The sequence below is a fragment of the Lacerta agilis genome, chromosome 10, assembly GCF_009819535.1.
Source record: "Lacerta agilis isolate rLacAgi1 chromosome 10, rLacAgi1.pri, whole genome shotgun sequence".
NCBI classification, from domain to species: Eukaryota; Metazoa; Chordata; class Lepidosauria; order Squamata; family Lacertidae; genus Lacerta; species Lacerta agilis.
This window is the reverse complement of record NC_046321.1, coordinates 28,014,838-28,033,020: the sequence shown is the minus strand read 5'-3', so window position 1 is coordinate 28,033,020 and position 18,183 is coordinate 28,014,838. Positions and strand designations below refer to the sequence as shown.

The following is an 18,183-nucleotide window of genomic DNA, read 5'->3' as shown; positions in this document are numbered from 1 at the left end:
ACATCCCCCCCCTTTTTACATCACACCAGAAATGTGAAAACATAGCTAGCAGATGGCAAGAGTCTTTGGTTCATAGCTACTTGAGAAGTTAATGTGTTGCTATGCTTTATTAGCAATGTTACAAACTTATACTGTATTTGTAATACTTTTGATACCCGGTTCATATGTTGTTTGTCCAGAAGCACTGTCCCACAGCATACATATGTTGTTGGTTTCTCAGTTCAGTTATATGCAGATTGTTTCAGATGATAATGTTTGAACACGATTTGCACAAGCAGCCTCTAAATGAGGGCTGGTTGGTTCTTGAGCTTCTTTTGGCCAAAATCACCACCACCACCCAAACTGAATGTCTGGCCCAGGGCTGGCCTTCGCCCAAATCTTGGTTTAATCACTTGTATGGGATATCAGTGGCCTGTATCACCTCCTCAAGCATGTTCCAGTGGCAACATGTTTGGGGATAAATGTCTCGCTTCCTTCAGCATTTAATGTAAGGCAAGGTTTAACTGTCCACCTCAGAACCAGTTTTCAGTACTAGATCTCCATGCCCTCTTCCCTTGAAACCTGGGCTATAATAATGTGTGTACAGTGGTACACCTGGTTACATACACTTCAGGTTACATACTCTGCTAATGCTTCAGGTTAAGAAGTTTGCTTCAGGATAAGAACAGAAATCGTGCTCTGGCAGCGCAGTGGCAGCAGAAGGTCCCATTGGCTAAAGTGGTGCTTCAGGTTAAGAACAGTTTCAGGTTAAGAACAGACCTCCAGAATGAATTAAGTACGTAACCAGAGGTACTACTGTATTTGAGCTCATACAGAGTGGTGTCCCACTGAAAGAACCAAGGGTCATGGATTGGGGACTAGAGACAAGGGTGCAGCTTCCAGTCAGGACTTGGGCCTGGCACTACACACACACACACACACACACACACACACACACACACAGAGTTTTTCTTGACAGTAGGTTACTTTACTGAGCCAGCACGTAATGTGCTAAGATCACCTGAGCCACTTGGGTTTGACAAAGAGCTCTTAAAAGGGGGGTGGGGGGCTTTTGAATCTCCAGATGTCACTGGACCTGTCAGCCACGCTGGTTGGGGCTGATGGAAGCAGACGTTACAACATCTGGAGGGCCACATGTACCCTGGGTAAAGGTAAAGGTACCCCTGACCAATAGGTCCAGTCGTGGATGACTCTGGAGTTGCGGTGCTCATCTCACTCTATAGGCCGAGGGAGCTGGTGTACAGCTTCCGGGTCATTTGGCCAGCATGACTAAGCTGCTTCTGGCGAACCAGAGCAGCGCACAGAAATGCCGTTTACCTTCCCACCAGAGCAGTACCCATTTATCTACTTGCACTTGACATGCTTTTGAACTGCTAGGTGGGCAGGAGCTGGGACCGAGCAATGGGAGCTCACCCTGTCACGGGGATTCGAACCGCCAACCTTCTGATCAGCAAGCCCTAGGCTCTGTGGCTTAGACCACAGCGCCACCTGCATGTACCCTACCCCTGCCTTAAAAATGCCTTCCTTAAAGGCTCTCTGCCACCTTCATCAGTCATCATTTTTAGACAGCTCAGTCCTTCAAGCGGGGTTTTAGGTCAGCCCTTTTGACTGGAAAGCTCGGTTCATCCCAAGCCTCACACACGGGCACAAGCAAGAGCCTATTTTCTCCACCTCGAGGGAGCTATAGAACTTATTTGGCTTGTCCTCACCTCGGTATTACTGCAATGCAAGGGGAAAAGGAAAAAAAAAAAGAAATATGGTGTTGTCAGAATCTGGGGCGACTGAAAGTGTTAGCTGGAGACAGTTACTAGGCAACCACCGCACCATGGGACATAAGTAAGCCGAGAACTCGTCGTTCTCTCTGCAGCTCACAGTATTTGTTCTCTGTGTGTGAGACAAAGTGAATGTGCCATAGCAAATGCGCAGCTGCGTGTCGGGAATGGTATGCTGGTGAGGAAGTGGCTGTGTATTTTCAGAGAGTATGAGCATGGTCACATTTCTCCCCTCAGTGTCATAGTAAAAATTACCAAGACAAAAGGCCCCATCTGCACTACATATCTATTTGAAGGAGTATCGTACCACTTTATTAACAGCGGTGGCTTTCCCCAAAGAATCCTGGGATCTGTGGTTTGTTAATGATGCTGAGTTTTTTTTTAGGAGATTCCTATTTCCCTCACAGAGCTACAATTCCCAGAGCTCCTTGGGAAAGAGCGGTTGATTATTAAGACACTATGAGAATTTTATTCTCTGTGAAGCGAATAGATGTTATCCTAACAATTCATGGCACTCTTAACAAACTGCAGTTCCCAGGATCCTTTGGAGGAAGCCATGACTGTCTAAACCAGTATGATACTGCTTTAAAGTATAGTGCAGATGGGGCCAAAGATTTAAAAGGTGCTGTGCCATCATTCAGCTAGAAATCTCAAAAAGGTTACCTTGGGCAGAGCAATCATCTTGGGAGCCTCTGGGCTATCATTTTGCAGGAGAGATTCAAGCAGTCACCAGAACTTGAGGTTTGTGCAATTGAATTGGATTAAAGTGCTCTGCTGCCCAGTTGCAACAAATCCACTTAAAGGCGAAAAGGACTTCTTGCAGTTTGGAAAGTGACAGAGAAACACATTGAAAAGTGTGGAATGGATGGATGGTTGACAAGAAGATGTGTTAACATCCTGCAGGCAAATTGGGCTAAATGCTCAATAAAGGCCACACATGGACTAACCCCTGTGTAAGCTTTGTGCAAATCAGGATGAATTCTGAATGAATAGATCATCTGGAGAAGCCTTGTATTTTACAGAGCTGTTTTAAAGATAAAATGTGACAACACCACCTAAGCCACTGTGCAGGAAGAGCAAGAGATAATTTTTAGCAAGAGAGAGAGAGAGAGAGAGAGAATGTAGGTGTGTTTGTCCCAAGAACAGCAATGAAAATCCAAAATTCGCATTAGAATAATACCTTTATTAGACCAGCCAAAATGGTGTACTAGCTTGTGAGTTCTCCCTGGTTTGTAAATGGGGAGGGGAAGTTGGCTGATGGTGAAGTCTTGGAGCCTGCATCTGATGCATTTATCAGGTGCTATGCAACCTGAAACCTGGATAGCACTCCATAGAGGCTCATGTGAATGTGTGCTGCCTTCTCTCACATTTCTGGTGACCAGATGCAGACACCACAACTTTCATCAGCCAACTTTTCCCCTCCCCCTTCTGTTTACCATCTAGCCTGTTGAAGAGTTATGGAGAACTCAAAGCATTCCATGTTATTTTCTGGCAGTATGGTTGGCTTAATAAAGGAATAGCTTGAATTTTATTTTTTTGAAGGGTGGGGGGGTGTTAATTCTTCGAACTTATTTGACTTAGCAGGAGTTATAAAATAATGCACTTAATGTATGGAGTGCTTTGAGGAAAGGGGGAACTAAGGGCTCAGATCTAGGTGCCACATATCAATATTTTCATGAGCCCCATAAAACACATGGCCTTTATGCCAATTCCCTCAAAAAAAATCTGATTTCCCTTCACAAACCCCCACACAATGAATATGGAAGGAGCGGGCAGTGCCTCTGTTGCGCCTGAGAATCCTAGAAACTTGTTTTAATTCTTCTTTTCTTTTGTGGACAGTTGTTGAGCCACTGCAGCTTTTCAGTGAAGTTCGAACTTTTAAAAATGGATGAAGGAAGAAGTCATATGAATTATGTAGGTGGGTAGCTGACAGTGTTTGTAGGTGAAAGGAGGGAATCAATATGTGAGCCTGCTGGGACGATGAGGGTCCACAAGAGTTTGTGATGCAATAACATAATTCGAAGAGATTTGTGGCATTGACCAATCTGCTGCTATCAATCTGGAGTTTAACTAGTTCATGTTAACCTTGGCACCACTTGCTCTTCCCTTATCAACATCATTAAATTCATCTGCAACCTGCTTTTCTACCCTTTTCCTGCTGAGGACTTCTACATGAGTGGAATGATTCCCAGCAGAAGCAGCCTTATACAAGACCCAGAATTATTTATGTATTTTGCCTTGTAAGGATTACCATAGCATAAGTGGAGAGGTTTTGTTTTTTTATAAGAAATAGTTTGCTTTTTTAAAATAATAATATTAATAATTATTGAGCTTCTACTTTTTCCTTTGGATTCCCAAAGCTGGGAATATACCTTAGACAACATCCTTTACATCCTTTCGAGTGGGGATCAAATTGCGGGTTATTATTATTATTTTTACTGACACGTGGACCTTCGTCATACATTTTGTGCTGCTGACACCTAGGACTTCACAAGGATGGTACACCACCTGCCTTCTCTGTTCCAAAGGAAATTTAAAGTCATTCTCTGTTCTCTGCTCCTTTTGGCTGTCCTGGTACACATGGTGTTGGATCTGACGCTCTCCGCTGGTCTTGATTCTTGTGGATGTACCCGCAAAGTAGAAGATCAACCTAGTCCTGCGTTATCAGCCCAGAATAAGTTAAACCTGAGGATTCTCCAGGACTTCAGTGGTAGCAACAGCTCCCTGGAGAAAGGGGTTCACTCACCAGAAGGCGTACCGCACGCAGGTAGCAGGGGCAACATCCCCCTCCAAAGTCACAACTTCGAGCCGAAAGAAGCAGAAGAAAAACCAACATGGACAGGCAGGTCCAAACTGGCTGCGCTTTTCGACCATCCGCTCTACAAGATTCCAATCCCAAAAGTTATGAAGAAAGACAAGCTGTTTGCTACCAGACCAAAGGTGAAGATGTTTGTGAGAAGTAGCAATGAATGGTGAGAGGCTCTTGGGTTTTGTTTTGTTTTTTTCCATAGGGATAGCTGGATGGCCCATGCAATTTGGTACGCATCCTCTGCAGGGATGGCATTAATGGAGTCAAACCCACTTCATCAAATCTGACAAAGTGGGCTTGAGTCCACCAAAGCATATGCCATAATAAATATGTTAGTCTCTAAGATTCTCTGTTACTACTTAATATAGGGATACATGTTGCTTTATAATGAGTTAGACTAGCAGGCCATCCTGTCTACCTTTGATGACTGTGGCTCTTCAGGGTCTTAGGCTGAGAAATTGCCCTTAGATATGGGGAAAAAACAAATTTCACCACGGAGCACATGCCCCTACCAGCACTTCGTTGCCATTTTCTGATCTCTCAGGGCAGCTGGGCTCAGAATGTTGGCCTGCCGTTTGATAAGCACAGCTAGATATACATGGGGGCCCAAGCTTCTTTGCAACATTTTCAGACAGGCCATGGCTGCCCGCTTTCCAATTAAAGAATGCAAAGGCCTCCCTTCCATCCCCTCACCTCACAACAGCCAGCCAGTACACCCAGTCCTCATTGGCCTGCTTTTCTCCCTCCCTCCCTCCTCCACCCTGGGCTCTTTTTCCTAAAGGGTTTTTGTGTGTGTACATTTCCAAACCTTTTGATACCCCTGAATAAGCATGCTGTTCATTCTAGTGCTGGGGGGGGGGGACCTGATAATTCTATTCTTGCATTCATTAATGGAGAATTGCAAAAAAAGACACATAAGAAATTTTTGGTCCAGCGCATGATCATTCCCTCTTGCTTCTCAGTAGCCAGATTTCTTTTACCTCCTGGAACTCACTAGCCTATGATAATATATGCAATTGTTTTTGTGTATTGTGGGGGTGTTGGATCTGCAGGGCTAGCAACAATAAGGCACACGTGAAGCTTCCAAAACACGATACCAACCCTGCTTGGCTCCGGTTCTACACTGGCATCAATCGCTATGAACTGTATGCCCGCCATGACCCTGCTCGCCATGCCACGATGGAAGATTTGGCCATGCAGCCAATTGTCAGCTCAGGTATTCTGTGCCACATTCAGGTCCCTCGGCCGCTCATACTTGCTTTCTTCTCACTTCACCCTGCCTGTTTGCCTTGGTTCCCCCCCCCACTCTTTCAGTCTCCACTTTTTTCTCCCTCTCAGTTTGACACCTGGCCTGTTAAACCATCCCGACAAGAGTCTTGTGGGAAAGGGGGATAAGCCGCTTTCTGGAATGTTCTGCCTCAGTGCTAAGCACCAGAGCGGACTCTGTTAATATTTAAAATGCCGGGTTGTTTCCTCCTCATTCTCAAAACTGGGAAAGGTGGCGACTTGAGCCTTGTTCCTTCTTAATGTAATTTCAGTTCAGAAGCCTGGAGGGACACAACTGAAGCTGATCATGACCTTTCCCAACCACGGACAAGCCCTCTTCAAACCCATGAAGTGAGTAAGGAAGGCCAGCAATGCATTTAGAGGCCCTCTATAACAATATCCTGGGTCTCAGTTCTTTTTCATGCGTGGCAATAACCTGTCGATGGACTGCACATGGAAAACAGATTGTGCTTGGAACCTTCCAAACTTTGAGTTAATTAGTTACCAGGCAGCCTCTGTGTAGCAAGAGGGTGAGGGTGACCCCCTTCATGCCAGTTCTCCAAACAGAGCTAAAAGCAAGGCTGTGTTTGGACATAACCCTCTGGAGCAACTGTAGTGAAGGCTCCTCCTTTGATTACCACATCCCTGGAGAACCATCTCTGCCACCTCACAATCTCTCTTTATTTATTAAATTCCTATACCACCCTTCATCCAGAGCTGTCAACCTTCCATTTTTTGCATTGGGAAACAGCCATAGCTGTCAATTTCCCTCTTTTTTTGCAATGGGAAACTGCGCTGGAATAAGGGAATTTCCCGCAAAAAAGGGGGAAAGTTGACAGCTATGCGCTTCGTCTGAGGATCCCAGAGCGGTTTGCAAATACAATAATATGACGTCACTGCGCACTACCAAGCATTGTTGGCTGAAACGGATGCTTTCCCTTCATCATTGCCCAGATTCTTCAGCAATGGCACAAGTTTAGACTCTGGGCTTAATGGCCTTTGTAACGCCACATTTCTAACCAAACTGGGATTTCAATAGCCCTAACCTAGCGATGGAAGCGTTGTAATACTGTCTCCTGAAAATATGGGATCTTGCAGCCTTGGGGGTGGGTTAGGGGTGCAGTTCTTCCCTGGCCATGGGCACTCACCCCACTGTCGCTTCGCTAATAGTTAACAGCAAACAGTTTTCATGGGCCATAAAGCAGATGTCTCTATAGAATTAATTATGGGATTTGTGAACCATCGTTCAACAACATCCTCCTAACAATGATGCAGCATAAGATAAACCTAGGCCGTTACTGTGAAAATGGCAGAGAACCATCGATCACCTTGGATCAGTTTTAGCTCCCGCAGTAAATGGCGAACTCAGCCCTCCATGTTTGTGGTTTGTTTCTGATGGAGAGGTGCGACCTCTGGTGGTGAAAGATGTGAAATGTTGTGCTATGTTGTTCTCAATGGACTCCTCTCCCCTTTCATTTAAGGCCACAACAATATTGTTTCAGCCTTGGCCAGTGGTGCAGTTAGGCTGTTTTAGACTGGAGGACCTCGTAGTCTTACATCCCTTCCCCCTTCTTCAGATGAGTTACGTGTATTGTTTCACTTGCTTCAAAACCAGGGCAACTATTGGGGGTGGGATGGGGGCTTCCTGCTTGTTATACTAGAATGGGCCCTAGACTTCTGTGTCAGAGTTCTGCCTCTATCGCTCCTAGTTTGCATGGCTGGGATTAAAATTTCAGGGCTTCTCCAGACAGGTGTTTGGTTTTTTCCTTGTGGGTGTATCTTGCAATATTGACACAATAACAGTGCATTAATGGTGGGCTTATATTGGGCTGACCACAGAACATTCCACATTAGTTGTTCTGTGATACTTCCCCTACGTTACTGCTCTCTGAAGGGTCCCTCTTGCACTACTATAGTGCAACAAAATCAGGACACACACACACACAAGCTGCTCTGGAACATTTGTAGTATAAAAAGGTTGCAGAATTTCAGCAGGACATTACAGGGTGTCCATACCTGAAATTATTGCAGGTGCAAACAGTATTGAAAACAGAATCATGTATGTAAATTAGAGCACAAATCATTATGAACACCCAACAAAAGGGATGTGTGCAGTGTGCAGAGTGACTATGAGTTGCAAAAGATGTGTGGGCTTCTGTTCAACACTCGACAGTGAACATCTCTGATAACCCACGCCTTCTCTTCGTGCCCCCTCCCCAGGCAAACCCGAGATCAGGAGACTCCAGCAGATTTCTTTTACTTCTCAGATTTTGAACGGCACAATGCAGAAATAGCAGCCTTTCACCTTGACAGGTGAGTCCAGCACAGTGCACTCTCCTGTCCTGTAGGGTGCAGCAGACTGCTGCCAAATATTATCATTATCATTGATTTATCAATTCTAAACAACCATCTCAAGGCAATTTACACTAAAGATAGTGTCCAAGACAAGTATTAGTACGAAGCAGAAAAGACAGGGCTATTTTCCAAACTGATTGTATGTTCTATGATAACGAGCATTTGTGTAGGATTCGTTGTCTTTGTTGAGAGTGTTTATCTGGTCCAGCTGCAAACAGAATTTGTTTCACTTTCCCATTTTGATCATTTCTGGGGAGGATCCTGGATTTTCGAAGAATTCCCCCCGTTTCTGGCCGTTTGGTGAATATAACCAAAGAAATCCGTGATATCACAACGGACAGGAAACTGCTTAAGACTTTCTTCATCTCCCCAGGTGAGCACTCTGCCCCCTGTTTATCCCTCCTTCATAAGATGAGCTCTACTGTGTAGAACAAGTGTGGGGAACCTGTTGCTACCCAAAGGTTGGTGGACTACAGCTCCCATCATCCCTGATCACTGGCCATGCTGGCTGGGACAGATGAAGGGGAGGAGGCCAACAACCTCTAGAGAGCCACGGCTCCCTCAGCCTTGGTGTAGACCGACTGTGCTAACCATGTAAGCTATTCTCCTCTCCTGTTGTGTTGCTTTGCACCCACAAGACATGTGGTAGCATGTTGACGAGCTGTTGGTATTCCCTGACGTTTGCTTTCCTCCATTTTGCGTGGGTTAACCCAGCCGGCAACGTCTGCTTCTTTGGCGAGTGTTCCTACTATTGCTCCACGGAACACGCTTTGTGTGGCAAACCTGACCAGCTCGAAGGCTCGATGGCGGCCCTCCTGCCGGACAAAGAACTGGCTGAACGGCGTTCGTGGAGAAGCCCCTGGAGGCGTTCTTACTCCAAAACCAAGAAAGCTCAGTAAGTATGCTCAGGTGCAGAGGGAGGAGCAGTATTGAAAGAGAGATTGTGAAAAGCAAGCTCTGGATGAAGAGAGCCAAAGGAGAAAATTGATGAGCCAAGACTGAGGAAGCAATGTATATATGTCCCTAAACCAGGGCTGCCCTAGACATTGAAGAGTCCGCATGGGGTGCTGAATTTACATTCCCCCAACCTTCCAATTTAGGTGACACCATCACACTTCCCCATATCTGTTCAGCACTTCTTAGCTTGCCCTTTCTCCATCACTTCTAACTAGTTCTTGTGTGCACAACGTAGCTGTGCTCCATGGTGGTGAAGTAAACCAACCAGCAGACTGGTTCCATGGCTCATTCAGGGCTGGTTGGCTCTGTCAATATACAGGAAGGGTAGCAGGAATTCCTGAAAGGAATGTGCTCGTGGGATAATATGAAATGCTGGTATTTCTATGATTTTCTATTGCTGGAGCCACCCAGAGTGGCTGGAGCAACCCAGTCAGATGGGTACAAATTTCTTATGCGTTTATTTCATAAATACAATACAGTGGTACCTCGGGTTACAAACGCTTCGGGTTACAAACTCCACTAACCCGGAAGTAGTTACCTCGGGTTGCGAACTTTGCCCCAGGATGAGAATGGAAATCGCACGCTGGCGGCACGGCGGCAGAGGAAGGCCCCATTAGCGAAAGCGCGCCTCAGGTTAAGAACGGTTTCGGGTTAAGAACGGACCTCCAGAACGAATTACGTTTGTAACCCGAGGTACCACTGTACTATTTTTTATACTGCTTTATTGTAAATGTTTGAAAAAGTAGCAGTACAAGCAGGAAGAATTAACTCCGCCTTAGCTAGGGGGTGAACACATGCTGATCTGTTTTCTGTTGGAGACCACCTCCTGAGCTGTTTTTGTTTTAAGCTCTGGAGCCACAACCTGGCTCTAAAAGCCAGTGCCACAAAATTGCATTACATATTCAACTCAAGAGGCCCCGACTCTGCTGTTTGTGGTCTCAAAGCACTGCAGCTGTACATGAAAAGCCTCAAACAGAATTTATGTTATCACACTTAACATCTGTGCCCTGTCAGGGTGATGGATACGTTGACAAATGACGAGATGACCTGGGGGAACTAGAGAGGCTAGAGAGTTAAATTAAACGTTTGTCCCCACCATAAGCAATTAATGATAACCTTTCATGACTGTCTCTTCTAAGGTGGGAGTCAGATGATGATTACTGCACAGAGGTGCGACAGACGGCACCATATGACAACGTATCCCGACTCCTCAACCTCATCGACATGACTGTGCTTGACTTCCTTATGGGTGAGCTTGAGTACATTTCCTCCTGCGAGCTGCACTGCATTTGGGGACGGGACCATAGCTTAGGGGTAGAGCATCTGTTTTGCATGCAGAAGGTCCCAAGTTCAACCCTTGGCATCTGCAGTTTAAAAAAAAGGATCACAGAAGGGTGCCTTATATACAGAGTCCGACCATTTGTCATGGCTCTCCAAGATTTCAGACAGGGATCCCTCCCAGTACTACCATGAGACATCAGGATTCGAACCTGGACCTTCTTTATGCCCCTCAGAGAGCAGACAATCCCGGGATAGATGGACAAAAAGTCTGAGCTGCTTCCTATGTCTCCCAGTTTCTGGCTGCTACAACTCTTTCCTTTGTGTCATTCCAGTCCTTTAGCTCAGCCTTTAATAGAGAGACTTTGCCTCATTGCATTTTATTCGTAGGCTCGATGGAAACTCAGCAGCACTGAGAGTTCTCGAGAAACAAATTAACTCAGTCTGCATACATCTGCCTCCCAGCCAGCTTCCCCGGAATAAGCATCTCTGGCTGTGCATTGTGTTAATATACGTGACTAGAACACAACCCGCTAAGCAGATTGACTTGCATTTCCCATTGTTTCGTTCTCACCTGTCTTTTGACGTCGCCTTATTCTCCGGCGTACCTCATTTCATGGGACCGTATCCTTGCACCTTCCCCCCACCCTCCAATCCAATTTCGCACATTGGATGAAGCAGGTTATTTGCCAGTGAAAACATGTCACAGTGAGTCAGTGAAGGGCTTGGATCATGAAGTTAATGAAGGAAAAGCTTTTGGTCTCCTCCTTCTCCCTGAAGCCACCTCCACCCTTCCCAAAAAGCCTCTCTTAGAGGGTAAGGGGTCCTCCTGAACAATGTGGGGATGGGGCAGGGGTGGGGTGGGGCTGCTGGAGTCAGAGGTGGGCTGGGAGAAAGTGACCAACATGATTCCCCCAGACACTGTCCTTGGCGACTGCGGAGGCCTGCTGACCCTCCCATATTTATTAAAAAAAAAGATTGAAGGGGGTTGGTTGCCCGCTTTTCTTCTCTTGTGTTTTATTTATTTATTTTATTTACTTTCAAACCAATTTGTAATTTTTAAAAAAAATGAAAAGTGGTAAATAAATACTTGAACTAATTAATCACCACTACTACTGCCACCACCATCATTTGGTGTATTGTTCATTACCAGATTATTATTATTTTCCCTGTGAAGTGGGTATTTTCTGGTGCACAAAATAGTTTCTTAGATTTCCCAGTGGATTAGAGGTTGGAAACTTCAGAATTAAAGAGCACATGGCCTCTGTTCTTGATCAGCTAGATTCCTTATATTCTAAAGATTTTCCCCCCTATATACAATATGCTGCCCTGGGCTACTTTTGAAGGAAAGGCAGGATACATACTAAATAAATAAATAAATAAATAAATAACAGCACAGGCTCTTTATATTGTTCTCATCCCTACTCTTTCTCTTTCCTCAATTTGACAATACCAGCGTCAGTTCATCTTACGTCTGTGCCAATCACATCATTGGGGGGGGGGGGAGGTTTGCATCTGATTTGCCCACCATTTGGCTATGGTTTAACAGGTTACATAAGCTGGATGGATTCCCCTCCTTTCATCCTTTTGTCATCAGTGCCAATAACTTAGGCTGATTTGTTATTTCTGTCCTTGAGATCGCTTCTGCTCCACTTAATACTTCTTCATAATTACTTCTGCCCTATCTAACAGCTTTCAGGTTGCACACACTGACCAATTAATAGCTGGGCATTTCATTTATTTATTTATTTATTTAATCTCTCTGCTGAGGATAGTTCAAGAGTTCGGGGGGGAGGGGGAGGGAATAGGCTTCCTCTATTATCCTAAACATAGGTAAGGGCCACTGGACTAAACAGTCATGCCTTACACCCAAAGAATCCTGGAAACTGTAGTTTGTTAAGGGTGCTGAGAGCTGTTAGAACACTAGTCCTCTCGCAGAACTACAATTCCCAGAGTTTCCTGGAAGCCACTCTCTTTTTAATTAGCATCAGATGAAGAGTTTTGATGGCCTCAGGCTGTTTGAGCCTTTCTAGTTTGCCTGAATAAAACACAGGACTTTTTTTTCATCTGGAACTTGCCGGAACTCAGTTCTGGCACCTCTCAGGTGGGCGCGGTTGCCATTCTAAGAGAACAAGGGAGGTATGGTGAGTTCCGGCACCTCTTTTTTCTAGAAAAACAGCATGGAATAAGGATATTGCCTGATAATTGCTATATGATATTGTCTGCAGTTTTTTCTTCTTCATTTGGTCTTGGAATTTATATCCTGCCCCAAGATCCTCAGGATGGACTTTTCTAATACCTTCTTCCTCTTCTTCCTCCTCTGATTTTTGCTATCTGCCTCCTCTTCTGTAATTCTTGTCTCCATGTGTAGGAAACATGGATCGCCACCACTATGAGACCTTTGACAAGTTTGGGAATGACACTTTCTTCCTTCATCTGGACAATGGCCGAGGGTGAGAATGCAACGTGCGTCCCTGTGTGGGCGAGGGACCAGGGGAAGCTGCTTTTGAGCTCTGTCGTACAATGATCTGCATTTTGAAGAAAGGGCTAGGGTATTCCTACTTCAGGCGGTTATTTAAGATGAGCTGCTTTTCTGGAAGTGAACTTTGAAAGCAGGAACTTACAAGACAAGGATCTAAAGCAGGCAAGAACCAGAGTATAAGGTGGCCCTGTGGCGGGTTCATCCTGAACTGCTCTTAGCAAACCATCATTTGATTATATCAGGCAGGGCCAGCCCTACTGTAAGGCAGAGTGAGGCAGCCACCTCAGACAGCAGGTGCCGCAGCCCTGGGAAAGTGGCGGGATGTTAGAGGGCTCAACTATGCCACATGGCCTGCACTGTACCTTCCAAGTTAACCTGCTGTCTTCAGAATATCATTATTATGATCTTTGTATCCCGCCTTTCCTCCTCCCCATTTTATCACCCAACCAACCCCAGGAGGTAGGCTTGGCTGAGAGTGAGACAATGACTGCCCCAAGATTACCCACTGGGCTCCATGGCCGAATGAGGATTTGAACCTGGGTCTTCCAGATTCTAGTCCATAACTCTAATCACTACACCACACTGGCTCTCAGATTTGGCAAAAGATGCTGCCCAGTGTCCACTGTTGATGAAAGATTTGATTGCAAGCCCGGTCAGCTTTTGTATAAGGAATTGGGGGGGGGGGGCGCAATGTTATCTTGTTCTTCACCGCAGGTGGTGAAATGTCTTGGACTTGACCTGTTGGAAAGTGCTCGATGGCTGATGGTAATGACAGACCCACATATTCTGATTAAGAAATGCAACTCAGTTTTAACTTGACAACGATGTAATCAAAAGCTCTTTCCAGCCGACCCAAAGATATTTGTCTTTTAGAAGACTTGTTAAAGTTCCCAGGATTGTTTGGGGGAAGCCACAAGCTTTAAATGTGCTTTAAAAGTATGGTGAGGACGTAGAAACTTGACACACTTTGGAGAAGATGGCCTTGTGGTTTGTGATACTTTCAGAATTGGGTTGTTGTTTTTTAGGAACAAAAATCTCTATACCTTAACAGAAAGAAAGGAAAAAATCCTTAAAATTGTATAGATATTTACTGATATCAATTCAATATGTGGGAGACATTAAGTGGTCTGGCTGTCCTCCAACTTCCCCATTCCATACCATTTACTCTTCCCTTCCAATGTCCCTTCCTGATATAATTATAGGATACCCTGAATATAGCAAATGACAGCTAGAGAGTACAAAACTGTTTCTACACAGGGATGGAAAAGTTCTCCATCTATTGTTGGACTCCAGCTCTGATCAGCCCCAGCCAGTGTAGCCAGATGGTCAAGGATGGTGCCTGTTAATAGTCCAGCAACACCTGGCGGGTCACATTCCTGCTCTACACCATGCTAATATCTACCAAAATATATTAATTCTGCGGGGAAAGTAAACTTTGCAACAGGATCATGAATACTACGCTACACAAACACACCTAATCTACATCATTTGCAACATTTGGACTTTTAAATATCAAAAGAAGTATTTATTGAGCAAGATAATGGAGTCTAACATGTTAGCATCTCCCAAAAATAGAGAAACCATCTGTGCCTTTTCTTCTTCTCAGGTTCGGGAGACACTCCCATGATGAAGTGTCCATTCTGGTTCCACTTCAGCAATGTTGCATGTAAGGATTATTTCTCCCATCTTGTTTATACTCTGTCTTTGGAGGGGGTATAATTAAGGAAGTCTTATTATTTTGAGGTGGGTAATCTTTTCGGTTCTATAGGCCAAACTGATCTCAGTTTTTAGGTTAAGGATTTTCCTCTGGTCAAATTGTAGTGGCATGGAAGGGTGTGGGTTTGCCATTTGCCTCCTCTACATAAGCCCATACACCTTGTCCACCACTGTGCTCTGCTGGTGGCATATTGTGTAGGCCAGGGGTAGCCTTCCATATGTTTTGGACTACAGCTGCAATAATCCCTGACCATTGGTCATTAATCAAAAGCATCTGAAGGGCACCACATTGGCTACTCCTGGTTAATCATGAGGGGCTGGCCATTGGACTTGATGACCTTTCTCCCAAGCCTACAGTTCTATGAACTGGCTCTCATCTCAGCTATCTGAAGCATGCATGCCTAAGCTAGTTCCCAGCAGATACACCGGAGCACAGCACAATTTGGCTCATTTCTGCCAAAAGCCAACTGAAATGTCCACACTCTGAGTTAAAGAAAGCCTACTCAGCTACTTCCACCACCTCCCGAAGCTAAAGGGAGATGCAAGTGTTTTTGGTTAAAACAAGGAGCCTTTTATGTACGGCAACAACAGAGCAAATTTCATCAGATATGAAAACGGACTCAGCATTTCCTCCACCCTGAAACACTCATGGCATGGTACTCTTGCTTTCAGGTTCGGGATAAATATGGAGGAAATTATTTGGCAAGAATCCATAATGTTTGTGGTTAGTCTGACCCTATAACTTCTTGCCCACTCTCACCCCTGCCTCTGATGTGGTTCTGATATCCCAAGTCCGTGCATGTACTAATGAAAATGCTCAGTGTGACGTTTCTCATGGTTGGGTTTTTAAAAACGTTGTCCTTCCTTGATTTTTTCCTGTTGCTGTTGATGGATCCAGTATAAAAAAGTCAACGTTCTTGCGCCTCCAACTGCTTGCTATGGAGCCTTATCGCTTGAGTGACGTCATGCGTGAGTCCTTGGCCACTGATCACCTGTCACCAGTCTTAGCGGAGCCTCACTTGAAGGCATTGGACCGGCGGCTCCAGAAGATATTAGACATGGTGGAGGACTGCATGAAGAAGAGTGGAGAAAGCCAGGAAGTCCTGATAAATGACTTAAAAGGACAGCAGTATACATCCTCAGAGCTGCGTGACAAGAGAAGTAGTGCTGCATGAAGGGGATAGATTCCCAGCCCTTTCAAACACACCTCTTTAATGCTACCTCTTACCTTCAAGCCTTGCCGTAGGGAAGTCACTAGTCATTCTGTACTACAGTGTGGACATAAAGGGGTTAGGGAGCAACCAAGGGAGAATGGAACGTGGAATATCTTAAAAGAACAAGAGGGAGGTCCTGGAAGCAAAACTTGGACCAAGTATAAAAGGAAAAACTGTGAGCATTCAAGCTCTTGAATTGTCTTGAGACTTGCAGTGAAGCCTTGGAAGCCTGATGGGCAAGCTGTAGTTTGAATGGAAGGATAGTTAAAGCAGGGGTAGCCCACATGGTGGCTTCCAAGTGTTGGTAGACTACAACTCCCATCATCCCCTGACCACTGGCTGGAAGTGATGGGAGCTGGAGTCCAACAACAGCTGAAGGGCATCATGTTGGCAACCCATTAAAGTTATTAATGCCCAGCGGAGCTTCATTTCTGTTCCTTTGTATAATTCCTTTGTAGCTATAGGAAAGGAATGTGCCTTCTCTTCCTCCTCCCACTTCTCAGAGCAATCTATACAGCCCAGAATCTCTCTCATACCCCCTTCTTGCTATTTATGTTGAGCCATTTGCAGTGCTTTGGGCTTCTGTATGGAAGCGTGAACTCTGCCCAACCTCCCATTGTTAACTATGTTAGCTTGCCTGGGGATGAAAAAGAAGTGAGACTATGTGCGCTCATCTTGATCTTGCCAGGTGTTGCTAACATTCTTTTCAACCCACTTCAGTCCCTGATTGAAGGTGCCAATAAATCATAGGCTGAAGGGACTTCAGGCCCCGTTGTCCTAAGATACCGATGCTGTGAGCAAGTTCATTCCTGCTTTTACGCACAAAGCTCCCTGATCTCTACTTGTGATCAAAGAAGAGATGGCAACAGTACTATGGGCTATGCAAAACTCCAAGAGTGCCTAGAAACAGCAGTAACAAAAGCAGCCTCCTCTCTCATAGACCAAGGTCTATCTAATTATTATCACCATCATCATAAACTGTCACCACCACTGCAGTTTTTTTCCCATGGAAAAGCAGCATATAAATCGCGCAGTCAGCCTTATTGGTTTATTTTTATGCCGACTTTCCCGGGGCAAACCATGCTCAAAGTGGTTGTCAGAATAGAACACGATCATGAGAAAATGCATGAAACGAAACAAAAACAACTCACTGCAGGAAGCTGCCAGATACCAAACTGCTTGTCCACCAAGACCAGGAATGTCTGCTCTGACTAGAAGCAGCTATCCAGGGTCTCAAGTCAAAGAAAGTTATTTTCTGTCATCTCCTGTGACCTGATCTTTTTAACTGGAGATGTCAGAGGACTGAACTTGGGAACATCTGCATGCAAAACCATGGGCTGCAACCTGTCCTGCTTGCATAATGGGACTTCCTCTCCCAGGCTTCTCACTGTGTGCCCCCCCACTGTGCCCCCAATCTGTTCTGCGGTTTCCCCAAACTCTCCAGAGCAGATCTGGGGCTTCTACTGAGCTATGAACCCCCCCCAAGCATTTCAGTCAGCTGTTCAGCATTGTGTCCCCCCCCCCCACACACACACAGTGGCCAGCTAGGTGGAAATAACATGTACTCTGTAGGAAGATCATCATGTATAACACTTGCATGTGTGGCACTTTCCCTGTGAGTTATAGACACACTGAGATCCCACAGGCAGGCACAGCTTCCCAGCCTATGTGCATTCAGGGGAAAACCTATCGAATCATAGAATGGTAGTGCTGGAAGGGACCACGAGGGTCATTTAGTCCAATCCTGTGCAATGCAGGAATCTTTTTGCCCAGCTCAGGGCTCAAACCCACGATCCTGAGATTAAAAGTCTCATGCTCTACTGACTGAGCTATATATCTAAGCCTATGTTGTTAAATGTGATGATCTGACACATGACTGCCCATTAATTAATGGAAGGGCCTTCTGTGTAGGAATTTTGTAATGTATAAAGCAGTTCCAAATGTGAAAAATATAGGGATCTATGCAAATCTGGGCCAGGTCAGTGCCTGTGTAGAGGCCACTTGTGAACCCCTTGCACACTGCTTTTAATCGTAGGAAAGAAAGTCATAATGCACATGTAACAAAGCATTAAATGAATAACAAATTATTTGAGTAAGGTTTGCAGGTCCTTAGAGAAGCAAAGAGCCAAGGCCATATTGTCTGCTGCATATGTCAGAGTGCTGGTGTTATGGTTTTTAAATTCTGATCCCGTCCAATTTATCTGCTGTTTCTCTCATTATTTTCTCCAAATGAAGATTGAAGTGCCCTAATGAGAGAAAGCACCCTTGGCAACAACCTCAGTAACAATGAGCCCGTCTGCTGTTGCTTATTCAAACTGTACTGTTGCTTTCTCT

The 18,183-nt window shown here is 45.1% G+C and overlaps 1 protein-coding gene across 1 annotated transcript; it reads left to right on the top strand.

The window, feature by feature from the left end:
• The first annotated feature begins 4,114 nt into the window (after window positions 1-4,114).
• On the top strand, window positions 4,115-16,382 carry LOC117054233 (extracellular serine/threonine protein kinase FAM20C-like). The gene is made up of 10 exons (XM_033162856.1): window positions 4,115-4,744; window positions 5,634-5,797; window positions 6,120-6,198; window positions 8,068-8,160; window positions 8,460-8,575; window positions 8,917-9,097; window positions 10,299-10,408; window positions 12,809-12,890; window positions 14,526-14,585; window positions 15,534-16,382. The coding sequence occupies exons 1-10, from the start codon at window positions 4,269-4,271 to the stop codon at window positions 15,808-15,810; spliced, it is 1,638 nt and encodes a 545-aa protein (XP_033018747.1). The 5' UTR covers window positions 4,115-4,268; the 3' UTR covers window positions 15,811-16,382.
• Window positions 16,383-18,183: the final 1,801 nt, after the last annotated feature.

Coding starts and splice junctions, on each gene's coding strand:
- LOC117054233 (XM_033162856.1), top strand. CDS start 4,269: ATGGTACACCACCTGCCTTCTCTGTTCCAAAGGAAATTTAAAGTCATT. Junction 6,199..8,067: donor GCCCTCTTCAAACCCATGAA/GTGAGTAAGGAA, acceptor CCCCCTCCCCAG/GCAAACCCGAGATCAGGAGA. Junction 10,409..12,808: donor TGTGCTTGACTTCCTTATGG/GTGAGCTTGAGT, acceptor CTCCATGTGTAG/GAAACATGGATCGCCACCAC.